The sequence below is a fragment of the Ornithodoros turicata genome, chromosome 1 (assembly GCF_037126465.1).
Source record: "Ornithodoros turicata isolate Travis chromosome 1, ASM3712646v1, whole genome shotgun sequence".
NCBI classification, from domain to species: Eukaryota; Metazoa; Arthropoda; class Arachnida; order Ixodida; family Argasidae; genus Ornithodoros; species Ornithodoros turicata.
This window is the reverse complement of record NC_088201.1, coordinates 70,758,120-70,772,245: the sequence shown is the minus strand read 5'-3', so window position 1 is coordinate 70,772,245 and position 14,126 is coordinate 70,758,120. Positions and strand designations below refer to the sequence as shown.

At 45.4% G+C, this 14,126-nt stretch overlaps 1 protein-coding gene across 1 annotated transcript in view; it reads right to left on the bottom strand.

Moving 5' to 3' along the window:
* Positions 1-410: 410 nt before the first annotated feature.
* LOC135400529 (BPTI/Kunitz domain-containing protein-like) overlaps positions 411-14,126 on the bottom strand; it is a 145,449-nt gene continuing 131,733 nt past the window's right edge. Inside the window, exon 5 of the mRNA XM_064632364.1 lies at positions 411-554. Coding sequence (XP_064488434.1) covers positions 547-554 — 8 coding nt within the window. The 3' untranslated portion in view covers positions 411-546. The remainder of the gene's footprint in view (positions 555-14,126) is intronic.

Sequence of the window (14,126 nt, the reverse complement as noted above, 5' to 3'; positions counted from 1 at the left end):
GTCGAATGACGACACAATTCCTCCTGAAGTCAGGCAAGGACGCACACCAAACCACTCCTCCCCCCCATCTGCCCACGTCTGTACGGTTGTTTCGAGGCGCTAACGCGGAATTAAAAGAAATCAACACATTAGGGAGTTTTAGCACATATCGAATCCGTTCCACAGAAACAAAACAAAAACAACGTCAGTGTCAGCAAAAGTGGCTAACAGCTGCCGCTGGAAAGCGCAACACTTTCCGTGGTCGTCTGTATTTTTTTTTTTTTTTCTCTTCCGAGCTGCAACGTTTCGCACTACTTTGGAATATACGAGGAGTACAGTTATACGAGGAATACATTTCGTATTTGTCTGACACCTTGCAACTATTATTCTTGAAATCCACTTGCATGTGGTAAAATCAGGCATACGCATGATCAGAACCACCATAGCGTGTATTTTGTAAACCATTCGCGAAGCATTTATCTAAGAAACTTGATTTCTCAGTTGTTGTCCCAGTCAGTGTTTTCCAGACAGGCTACCATCCTGCTGATGACGGTGTGTAGCTGTCATTTATCTGCCTGAAAATAAAAATGAAATAACATCAGTACAGAATTTACACGGTGGATTTAACAGGAGTTCACGTGCATCGTCAGTTTGAAAACATTCTTTGGTTGTAAGAACGACGCTTCCTTGCACTTCTGACGAAATAAACTGACTGAAATTAGTAATGACTGTAAAGTAATATTCTTGACAGACACCCGGTGAACAAAGTGGGCCTAACTTCTTTATCAGTTAAAAGCGGTTCATTGAGGTTGACGGGGCCCTCTGTTATGTGCAACTCGTGTGACGCATCCTGTACGTGATACCATTTCATACCTTTTTGGATATATGTTGTGTCGGGAAAAAGCGTGTGTTTTAAAGGACGCCATGCAACAGATAGGTATATATTGGAGGTATAATAACTAATAATAATAATAATAATAACAACTTTATTTTTGTTCAGGTGCCCAAAAACAACCACTAGGGTCTTCTTATTGGTGCACCACAAAGATTATATACGAAAAACAAAGACATCCAATTATACAATAAGGCAACAAGGTTAACAGAGAAACACGAAGTTAAACAGAAACAATGGCACTAATACTTGTAAGAAACTCATGAGAAGGAGCGAAAATGTCAGTGTCATAATGTTGTGACGCGGAGTTCAAGATTAGTTGTAAACGGTTGATTGGATGAAGCTTTGAAAAAGAGTGAGGATAAAAAACAAGATGAGACCTCAGAGAACGTGAGGGCACTCGGAAGTTGATGCTCGATAGTAATTCGGGGCAGTCAATGACAGAATGTATGAGCTTATATAAGAAATGACTGTCACGAACCGTTCTGCGATGAGACAATGTGGGGATAGCAAGTTTGTTCAGAATATGGTAGCAGTTATAGTATGTGCTGCAACCAAGATGACGAAGCTGAAAAACAGAGATGAAGCGTCGCTGAACGTTTTCTATTTCAGCGGTCTGAGTGATATTTAGGCAGTTCCAGGCCACTGATGCAAATTCAAGAAGAGGGAGCACAGTGGAGAAGAATAAGCGAAAGACGGATCCCGAAATTTTTTAGTGATCCGCGAGATGATGCCAAGTTTACGCATCGCAGAGGTGCACCGCTGAGTTACATGCGTGTGAAAAGTTAAAGAGCTGTCAAGATGAAGGCCCAAGTCTTTAATGGACGATTCAAGTCTAATATGAACAGAGTCGAGGGAGTAAGTATAATGACATGGATGCTGCTTTCTAGTGAAAGAGATGACGGCTGTCTTAAAAATGTTCAGGTTATGCAAATTGTTTGAGCACCAACGATGGATCCGTGAAACGTCATCTTGCAGAGCGGTACAGTCGTGAATCTTATCAATGACTCGAAATAACTTAATGTCATCAGCATATTGCAGGACGTGGCAGTTACGTACACAGGTTAGCAAGACGTTAACAAACATGTTAACAGTAATGGCCCCAGGTTAAATCCCTGGAGCACACCAGATGTCATGTAGTACGGATGAGAATATGCATCTTTGTATCGAACAATTTTGTACCGGCCGCAGAGATAGGAAGCAAACCATTTGCAGAGTGCAAGTGAGATACCATATAGTGACATCTTTGTGATCAATAATTCACGATTAATAGTGTCAAAGGCCTTAGACAGATCAAAATACACAGAATCAACCTGCTTATGGTTTTCAATGTGCAAGCTGAGATAGTTAATATATGTCACAAGATTAGTTTCCACAGACCTGCCGGTAGTGAAACCATGTTGTGAATCAGACAGAAACGAATGAAAGTAAAGACAGATGTCGGAACACCACTTTCTCAAATATCTTAGAGAAACAAGATAACAAGGAGATGGGCCTGTAATTGCACACCTCAGCTGGCGCACCACCTTTATGGAAGGGAACAACAATGGCTCTTTTCCAGCATGAAGGGAAAGTCGATGTGTTTAACGACTTGTTAAACAGAGCCGCGAGTATAGGGGTAAGCACTGGCTCGCACCCTTTTACAATGAAATTGGGGGTGCGGTCAAAGCCAGCTGAAGTGTTCAATTTCAGCTCCAAGATGGCACGTTTAACCTCAGATTCGTGTATTTGAAAGCGAGCAAGGTTGACATTAGGAGCAGAGACAGATGATGAAAACAAATGGTGTTCGTTGTTGTGACTGGTGTGAAAGCTGAACAGAAAAATCCGGCGAACTTTCCAGTTACAACAGAGGGCTCCGTCAGAAGGCAACCGCCCTGCTTGAGCGTGATAGAATTTGATGGAGGGGAGACCCGGTCTCTTACGTACTTCCAAAACGATTTTGGGTTTGTGAGTAATGACGACGGAACGAAACTTTCATAATCACGCTTAAAGATGCGTTTAATATGTTTACGTGTCTCTTTAAATTTTTCATACCAGTCATGCCTTCCAGTAGACTTGTACTTCCTGTGGTAATGAAGTTTACGTCTCATAATCGATTTCAGCTCGCGCGAAAACCAGACCGGGATCTTTTTACTGGAACGAAGCGGTTAATACCACTGAGGACAATGTCAGAGAATTGCATAACAGCTTCGTCAACATTATCAATGCGGAGTGTCGCAGATCAGTCTACGGATGCTAAAAAGTTATACAGCCCGAGATAATCGCCACGCTTGTAGTCATATCTCGGAAGCCTGTCATCTCTGCTTTGATAACAAGACCCATGGGCGTCAAACGAAACAACAAATGGCGGGTGAAACTTATCGGGATGTACAAGAAGATGGTGAACAAGCTGAATACTGTCAACAGCAAGACCAGAAAGAACCAAGTCAAGTGTGTTATCAGACACATTTCGCAATGTGTCTGGTTGAATAAGACCGTGATAATTGATAAAGTTCAGTAACTAGTTTGCCTTTGTTCTAGCTAGTCCAGAAGATGGCGGCAGGTCCAGTGAGTTCCAATCTACACCAGGAACGTTGAAGTCCCCGTGTAATTGGAAGGGAGACTTCAATACATTGGTGTTCAACTCAAGCGCTTCAAAAAACTTTACGAAATATGCTAGATCATATTGGGGTGGAAAGTAACAGTTACAGATCAAGAGTGAGTTGTTAGGTCCTAGAGATATCGCAACCCAGATAGCTTCATGCCCGTGAACAAGGTCAAACCGCTGATGGGCGATAAGCGAAGTGTGAACTGCAATATGTACGCCATCCCCAAAAAGCATACCAGAAGTATTAGATCACAACGAAAGAAATTGTACTCGCAAGGAAAGTAATACTTAAGAACATGTGAATCGTTAAGCCAGGTTTCAGTGAGACATATAATGTCGTAGTGGCAGGACATAAGATTAAGTGAAAACTCATGAGATTTTGTTCGCAAACCACGGACATTTTGATAAAACACGGAGAGTGGTCTCGCCATGCTAGGTCACGGAATAGTTACGTACGAGGCTGTTGAGAAGACGAACTGGCATCAATGCTAGGAATTCTGCCCATGAAGGCACGAAACAGGCAGCCTTCTAGCCAAACATCAGCAGAGTTAATCTTAGAAAAACCATCGGGATCGGTCACAACACAGAAAGAAGCATATGAGTCACGTCTAGTTGTTAGCTTTACACAGCGGAAAGAGCCACTCAAAAGAACGCCTTCAACAGCAACGCAGACATCATTCGTACAAGCGTATAATTGCGAGCTGTTGACTTCTTTTGAGATTTCAATGATGCTACGCAGCTAGTTCAGTGTTTGCATGCGATGGTTTATTCAAATCAACTGAATAGCTTCATTAAAAAAAAATCACATTCACATGTTTTGCGATGAGGTAATTATTACTAGGCGCGACATCGATGATGATGCGATGAACATGTACTACAGTCGACCCCCGTTTATCCGGACTTCATTTATCCGGATCCCGCGATATCCGGACAAAAAGCACGGGAACGGATTTTCCTCCATGTATTTTGTTCTCGTTTATCCGGACTTCAGCTTCCGGACTCGGACAAGAGTTCCAGGGAACGAAAGTCGAAAATTCTTGTAATCCAGCTTCAGTTATCCGGACTACCGTGAGTAAGAGGAGACGCTGACCCCGCTTCGTCACCCCTTTCGCTGTGTTGGGGATATTCCCGTCACACGTCAGGGACCTACATTCCTCCGTAGGGGAGACAACCGTGCACGATGACCCCCTTTTCTATTTGTGTGCGTTGGGTCACGTTGACCAGTCGAGTTATTTGGAAATATCTCGAGCAACTGTCCGGTTCTAGAGGGGAAAACTCCAACCCGAGGGCCTGCTGCTTACGGCCCGTTTGCCAATGAAGACATTCCCCTAGTTAAGGCGGAGATTTGGGCAAGTTGGTACATAACTAGGTAGAAAACAGCGCAGAGACGGGACACGAAGAAGAAACAAGTGCACACACAGAGCGCTGTGTGTGCACTTGTTTCTTCTTCGTGTCCCGTCTCTGCGCTGTTTTCTACCTAGACATTCCCCTAGCTCACCTGTGATCCCTGATGCAGAGGCTCACTGCGACTGTCGTAGATGATGCTGCGGTTTCTGACTACATTGACGTTCATAAGGATGATGACGCGTGTGCAGCTATGACTGATGACGGTGTGATTGCTGCTGTTGCCTCCGATGATATGCAGCAAGACGGTGCCGATGACGCCAGTGAGAAACAAGGCTCCGACATTGACACTTTGCGTCCGCACTGACATTCTTCGAGCAGCACAACGGCGTGGCTCAACTCTATGCAATTAGCTAAAGTTTGCAGGAATCGAGCACCTACACTACTATGTAACAGATGATATTGACGAGATTTCAGTGTTTTAATTAAACCTTGCTCTGCAGGACGTTTCTATTCGGTCGTTTCATTTATCCGGATGCCCCGGTATCCGGACGATTTCGCCAGGAACGGCACCGTCCGGATAAACGGGGCTCGACTGTAGAAGACTTAGGATCATCGGATACTTATTTGTCGAAGAAAAGAGGTTACACCTGTGAGACTATAATACGCAGTTTACGTGACAACGGAGTCATATAAAGAGTCAAATAATCGCCCGTCTCTAGTGCACAAAAACAATTTTGTTTCCTGCGACACCCACGTTGTATACAAGATTCCTACGGCCTGCGGAAAACGTTGAAAGTTGCGCTTGTGTTGTTGTGTCCTTCGTCTTCGTTACCCTGGCGCTTTAAAGAATGGTCAAGTACGCACGTCTGGGACTGTTTGCATCTCATGGCCACGGGTTCGTGCTCGCGTACTTGTTCGTTCTCCCGCCATCGTCTCTTGGCCTCGGCTTCGCGTTCCTTAACTTTTGGATCTTCTCGGCTTCGTGTCATCGCAACCTCTTTGCACCCCCCATAGGTTGGCCAATTCGCTCATGATGGCCATCACCGACACCATTCACCGTAACATCACTCAGAATGATGTGATGTTGAGTCAGGGGCAATGATGTAACGTGATGTTGAGTTTTATGTTGGATGATTGGCAATGATGTGATGTTTGGTTTGATGTTAGTGATGGGCAATGATGTGATGTTATGTTGAGTGTGAAGTTGAATTATAGGTTGCGATGTGATGTTAACCCTCCAATGAGTTGAGCAATGCTGATAATATGTATCTGATGTCTCTCAATGCTGATATATGCTGATAATATTGGCACCATGATACAAGGGTGTCGCCTGTTTTAAAGAGTTCCGCTACTGCCCTAATTTTGCGGTCGCCTGTTATAATCTCAGTAGAATGGCATGACATAAGTCGTTGGCAATATGTCTTTGGCGCCATGATTAAAGGGGTTCCGCCCGTTTTAAAGGGCTCTGCTGCCACCTTTTCCGAATTTTTTGGTCGCCTCTCCTACAAACCCTGTAGAATGTAAAAATCCCAAATGACAAGACACGTGTGTGTTCCCTTTTTGCTCCTTGTCTCACGTTTTTCGTTGTTTTACAATGTACCAGCCTCCCTGCACCCTGGTACTTTTACCGGCAAGACATAAGACGTTGATATTATATCTTTGGTACCATGATTAAAGGGCTTTCGTCCGTTCTAAAGAGCTCTGCTGCCACGTTTTCTGAATTTTGCGGTCGCTTCTGTTACAATCCCAGCGGAATGGCAAGACATAAGTCGTTGATAATATGTCTTATTTGGCACAATGATTTAAGCGGGTTTGCCCGTTTTAAAGGGCTCTGCTGCCGCCCTTTCCGAATTCTGCAGTCGTCTCTGTTACCAAGACGGCGTAGCATAAATGGTGGCTAATACATCTGACACCATGATACAAGGGCGTTACCCCACTTTAAAAGGCTAGCTGTACAGCTGCCTTTTGCGAATGATTGCGCTTCCTAAAGGGAGACTTCGCAAGGATTCGAAAAAAAAAAAGGTGATAATCACACCTAACACGAGCGAACCCCTCGGTACCGAATACAACATTCACATTCATTTTGCGCGAGTAATTGATTCGTGAATGATGACAACAGCAAGCCGAAACCGAAATGGGATGAGCAGAAAACAGAGCTTTATACTAGGGTGGCTCATCCGGAGGAGGATACCGTGACGTCACCCAGCATTGTCGTCTGCTTCGCAACCTGCATTCTCCCTTGCCGGATGATGTCAGCAGTGTGTTGCATTCAGTGCCCTCTCGCTTCGCAGACGCGAAGCGCTCGCTTCGTAATATATTAGTTTGAAGAAAGTCTGCGCACTTTTGGAACGAGATATTTCATACACATGTTCCTTACGGAACATGTGTATGTCGTACATTGTATTTGTATTTCGTTGTACATTACATTATTATTACATTGTACATTACATTGTACAATCGTTGTACATTACGTTACATTACATTGTATTTTGTACACATGTTCCTTACGGAACATGTGTACGAAATACGGTTACACATCTGTATACACCTCCTTACAGAACATGTGTATACGGATACACGGTTACGGTTATACCACAACCTTTGAGGTGATTTTGTTACGGAGTCCCACTTTAAGGAGAGGTAGAGGTATAGCTAGAGATGGGACGAATCCATAATTTTCGGAATCCGAATATAAGGAAGGTTCCGCGAATCCACGAGTGTTACGGATCTCGAATCTTTCGAATCCTTTCCTAAAAAAAGAGTTTTAAAAAAAGCCAAGGGAAGATACACTTGCACTGAAAAGCATTTTGAAGCAGAAGTTTGACATCTTAGTTTAATGAAAAAATAAAAATTAATAATAACTCACTTTCAGGAGAAAACATGCCCATATACTTGTTCTTAAATGTAATTTATTTAACATGTTGTTAACAGACTACAGAAAATACATAAACTCTGCATTCTTTCCATAATACTAAAAGACAATCAAAAGCAAAACCATGTTAGTTCTAAGCGTGTAATGTCGGAGCTTTATGTTGTGATTTTTGCGTGCCCCGGGTACCGCCGGCCAATCAGGTTTTTGGAGGCCTCCGGAGGCGACTGTTTTAAAAATAAACAAACAAACGTGAAAGATGAAAGTCACTGAAAAGGTTAGCCAGCTGTAGGGATCGAACCCTCATCTTCTGGATTGCCGGTCCAGGGCTCTACCAATTGAGCTAAGCTAACACGCCTCTCCTTTGGTAGAGCCCTGGACCGGCAATCCAGAAGATGTGGGTTCGATCCCTACAGCTGGCTAACCTTTTCAGTGACTTTCATCTTTCATCGTTGATTTCTTAGGCAATTTGAGGCTTTGTTTGTATCTGTCCCTTCTATGTTGTTCCAGCCTCAGAACATCAGTTTATCTCTTGTTAAACAAACGTGGTTGGTGGATTCGAAAGATTCTATTCGCCGTTTTGGGCACTGGGATCCGGATTCCCGAATCTCGAATTCCTACCTAGGATTCGAGGATTTGTGGATTCGGTTGGCCCGTCCCTAGGCAAAGCATAAACTGCGGTTTCTACAGCAGTTCTAAATTTGCGGACACGACGGGTGAATCCCGTTCTTTTTGCGTCGGTGTCAAAGTATCAGCCTCTTTTGTGCCGCAAGATTTTTTCACCTTTAAATGTCCTTTAAATAAAATTAACGAAAAGTACCAAAAACTCTTGTGCGCCGCCCCTTTAAACTGTTTCATGCTGTGATTGTACCGCTGGCACCAAAGCTGTAGATCGTAATTCAAGTTGTATTGCTTCGCTGTGCTGTGGCAGAGGCTCAATAAAAACTCTTAAAGGAGCATGGAAGGCACTTGAATCGTTTATCATTTTATTTTGTCTATAGGCATACTACCTTCAGGAACCGTCACGCAAAATATTTCATTTGGGAAGTGCCATTTTGCTGAGAAAATTGCTTGAGAAAAAGAAGAGAGCACGCAGCGGCGACGACCTCGCCCAGCGGCTCAACGTGTCTCGTGACGTCAGATGGCAGTGTGTTTCATTGGCCACCGAGAATCATCTGCTAGCGAGATTAACCAGTCGAGTCGCGCGACGGGCGGCGCTGCAAAAATGAAGAACGAAAAAAAGAAAAAAAGAAGGCGTTCGCCTCAGTATTGGCGAGGCGCACGATGTTGGAGACTTTGGAGAGGTTGTACCACCGGCATCGAAGCGTAAATAGTAATTAGAATTACGTTACTCCCCCCCCCCCTCTGCCGTGCCTCTGGAAGTTAAATAGACACCTAATAGAGTGTGCACCACCGCATTCAACTGCAATATGTCACTAGCTGCACCGCTCATACCAAAGCGGTAAACAGTAACTAAACTTTCACTGTTAGTTAAATGCTGCTTCTGTAAGTTAAATAAAATTCCTAAAAGCGTGTACACAGCCCCTTTCGGCTCCAACATGACGGTGGTTGCACCATTGGCATCAAAGCATAAACCATAGTTCAAATTACATAGCTCTGCTGTGCTTCAGGAAGAAGTTGAATAAAATTACTAAGAGCGTGTGCACCGCCCCTTTAAACCTAAACATGCAACATGCAGAGGTTGTGCCACTGGCGTCGAAGCGTAAATAGTAATTCAAAATACACTGCTCCACTGTGCCTCTGGACGAAGTTACATAACATTCCTAAAACTGTGTGCACCGCTCCTTTAAACTGCAATATGCAACGTGCAGTGGTAGCACCACTGGCACACCAATGTGGGACAGTAATTCGAATTACATTGCTCCACTGTGCCCTCTGGTGGAAGATAAATAAAATCCCTAAGAGCGTATGCCCACCCCTTAAAACCGCAGTATGGAACATGCAGTGGTTGTAACATTGGCATCAAGGCGTAAAGAGTAATTCAAATCACATTGCTCCGCTATGGTTCTGTTGGAATTTATGTAAAATTCTCAAAAGAGTGTGCAGTGCCCCTTTAAACTGCATTGTGCCGGAGGTTGTAACATTAGCACCAAAGCGGTAAACAGCAATTCAAATTGCTCCGCCGCGCTTATTGAAGAAGCTAAATAAAATTTCTAAACGCGTGTGCACCTCCCCTTTAAACTGCAATATGGCGGTGGTTGCACCCCTGGCACCAAAGCGTGAACAGTAATTCAAATTACATTGCTCTGCTGTGCTTCAGGTGGATGTTAAATGAAACTCCTAAAAACGTGTGCACCGCCCCGCTAAACTGCAATATTACCCCCAACGGCATCCCCCGCCTTCAATCTCATCATCGGTCTATGGAATTCACCTCCTAAGCCTATCACTCAAAATGAAGTTCGATTCAGAACGGGTTCTGAAGTTGAATTCTGGCTTATGATGTGATGGACTATGACGTTAAATTATGGGTATTGATCTTATGGGCTGCGATGTCGCATGGTGGGTAATGATGTGATGGGGTGTGACATTGAATAATGGGCAATGATGTGATATGCTGTAATGTCCAATGATGGGTTATGGTGTGATGTGATGGGATGTTGATGTCGAATGATGTGTTACGATGTGATAGACTGTGATGTTGATGTCGAATGATGCGTTATGATGGATGGGCTGTGATGTTGATGTTGAATGATGGGTTATGATATGGTGGGCTGTGATGGTGGCGCGATGTTATGGGCTCTGGGCACTGCCGGGCATGATGTCACGTTGAATCAATTGTCCGAAAAATGTCAACCTATGGTATCACCCTCACTGCCGAGTCATGTTGTGTTCGTACAGCCAATGCCGGTTGGGCTGCTTGTCCCCCAATATGCTACGCCGTTCGAGAGGCACAGTGGCGCGCCGAGCCCCGAACTCCCGATCTGCGGACGGTGTACCCACTCTATACGTGGCCGCCCCATAGCGTACAGGGGTGTCCTCCAACGTGTTACTCCATAGGCGAAAGTGTATTGGGTGAACGCGATGCATTCTGTACAGGTCCTGTTCACACGTCACAGCAAACGTCAACACACACGTGACTTTAAAGATGGCCGCGCCCATGATCGGTTCCTAAATGCGTTTGCTGTCTCTCTCTTTGTTCGGATCGTCTTTCGAGCTCGTTAATTATTTTTATCCGATAATCGCGCAGTAAAACGCGCATATTTGCACATAAGGCCTCACACCACTCCCAAAGATGCGATGGCGATCTCGCGTTACGACGCACTCTACCGATGCGATGCACCTATACTAAGTAGAAATGGATAACCATGTCGCAGTAGAAGCAGCGTATAGTTTAAGCTGGCAAAATACGTTCAACTCTTGGTGTTATGCCGACAGGAATACGATGGTGGTTCCATAAGTTTCCGGCCCGAGGCAGAAAATGCGCGCGAATTTGAAAATGCGATTAAGGACGCGTGGCGCCATCTGTTGGAGGGCCGGAGCACCACCCTCAACCCTCTCCATGCTTTTGTCGGTTGGAGAGCGGCATTTCAAACAGTCAGGGTGCACTATTCAGTTAGTGAACATATTCGACACAAGTGTGTCTGGTTGGGTGAGAACTATGATAGTAACGAAAATCTCCAACCAAGTTACAGGACGGGGATACCCGACGTTTCGGAGCCAGTTCGGCTCCTTCCTCAGGGGTGACTGTAGTGGCCGTTGGCAGCAGCGTTCTTGTCGTGGTTCGAATTTCGTGATTCGCCGGATTGTTTTTCAGTCACGTGACGGAGGCCGCTGACGTATACTCTGGGTAACGCTCCAACAGATAGGTTGAGGTTTCCAGGTGTGGATTGTATATGCCAGGACTCTACAAACATTCTTTTGATCTGATTACCCTCAAGGTCGATGACGCAGGCGTTTTGAAAGTCGATAGGATGGTCTCGAACTTGACAGTGTTCAGCGAGAGCGCTTCGTTCGATGTCCGACTTCCGTACATCATTCTTATGTTGCCGTAGCCTTTCGGGGAAGTTCTTTGTCTCGCCGATATATGATGCGCTGTATTTGGTGCATGGAATTTTATAGACTACACCTTGTGCTTTTTCTTTCGGTGGGCGATCTTTCGGCCGCGGTATATAGTGTCCGATTGTTGAGACGGGTTTGTGAGACACACGTATTCCTTCCTTCGCTAGTATACGTGTCAGAGACTCGCTGATTCCCTTCACATATGGCATGGTGATTCGTCTAGTCTGACAGGGCTGGTCGTCAGTTGGACGTGGTCGGTTTCAATTCGGCATCAAACGTCTCGTCCACACTGCGGAGGGACAGAATATCTTGGCACAAGCCGAACGCCGTTTGGTAATTGCCCGGATCCACGAGTGCAGGTCAACATTGAGAAGAAAAGAACTTGATCTCTTTTTCATTCGTCGGCAACTCGAACATCGCATCCCAGACTTATTTCAATCGCTGGACTCGTTTGCCAGGACTTGTGCCTCCACTGTGGCAGAAAAACAGCGGATAGCTCAGGAACGAAAACTTACGTCGCTAACCAAGGCAGACAGGACACAGCCCAGCGCCGACGTCGCCGGATTTGTAAAAAACATCTCTTCGAGACAGCTCTCACCCCTCGAGACAAGTGTGCTGGCGAAAGGTCACGGCTTCAACCTTACAACGGCACGACCACCTCTGGCAAAAATGGTCGCAGCTGTCGAAGACGGTATAAGACACCTGGATTCTAGCATTCAAGAACAAGTAAGACTGAAAGCGATTGGAATTATGTCAAAAATCCAAAAACAGCAATGTCACAACATAACCAGGGAAGAGCATAAAGCACTTCGAAGCCTCCAGGAAGACTCGAAGATTGTCATTCTGCCTGCTGACAAGGGAAACACAACGGTCGTCCTAGACCGGCAGGACTACGATGGCAAAATCCGAGACCTCCTTGACAACAGTACGTATGAAACTCTCAAAAAAGACCCGACATCGCAGATTCAGACTAAGCTTAATAAGATATTTGCTGATATATTCAAGAAATACCCAGATGCAAGAGCCCTCTACTTACGACTTATCTGCAGGAACGGTAACGCGCCTGGTTTCTATGGTCTCCCTAAGATCCACAAGCCCGGTATCCCCCTTCGCCCCATTGTAGACTTCAGATCGTCCCCTCTTCGGGCGTTATCCTGCTACCTACACAAGGTTTTATCCCCGCTCACCGGAAACACCCCAACTCATGTACGAAACTCTGCCCACTTCGTGGAACGCGTCTCACCACTCACCATCAGCGCTGACGAGTGCCTCGTTTCGTTTGACGTTGTGTCTCTCTTCACGAACGTGCCGGTCCCACTGGCAGTGGACGCTGCCAGGATTGCACTTGAGAGGGACAACGACCTGGCGACTAGAACCAACCTCAGCGCTCACGAAGTGTGCCGCCTCCTAGATTTCTGCCTCAGCAGAACGTACTTCTCATTCAACGGAGAGTACTACAAGCAGACTACCGGAACAGCAATGGGTGCGTCAATATCGGTAACCGCAGCGAACTTGGTGATGGAATCAATTGAAGAAAGGGCCCTGCAATCCCCCGATATTAAACCGAAAACATTCTTACGGTACGTAGACGATTGCTTCTGTATTTTGAAGAATTCCGATGTTGACGGGTTTTTGGCACGCCTAAACCGCATCGAGCCATCCATCCAGTTTACCGTGGAAATCGAGAGGGACAACGTTTTGCCTTTTCTCGATGTACTCGTAAAGAGAGAAGGAAGTGACCTAAAGTTCACCGTGTACAGGAAGCCCACTCATACGGGACGATATCTAAGGTTTGATTCCAATCACCCTACGTGTCACAAGGCTTCGGTGGTTTCGTCCCTTTTTTCGAGAGCTAAGAAGATTTGTTTGTCGGAGAAAGACAGGAAAAAAGAAGCAGCAGCAATCACTTCCGATTTAAAAAAGAACGGATACACAAGTAGCTTTGTTCAGAGAGTCGCCCGTCGTCAAGCTCGCGGTCTCCGAAACCGACCACGTCCAACTGACGACCAGCCCTGTCAGACTAGACGAATCACCATGCCATATGTGAAGGGAATCAGCGAGTCTCTGACACGTATACTAGCGAAGGAAGGAATACGTGTGTCTCACAAGCCCGTCTCAACAATCGGACACTATATACCGCGGCCGAAAGATCACCCACCGAAAGAAAAAGCACAAGGTGTAGTCTATAAAATTCCATGCACCAAATGCAGCGCATCATATATCGGCGAGACAAAGAACTTCCCCGAAAGGCTACGGCAACATAAGAATGATGTACGGAAGTCGGACATCGAACGAAGCGCTCTCGCTGAACACTGTCAAGTTCGAGGCCATCCTATCGACTTTCAAAACGCCTGCGTCATCGACCTTGAGGATAATCAGATCAAAAGAATGTTTGTAGAGTCCTGGCATATACAATCCACACCTGGAAACCT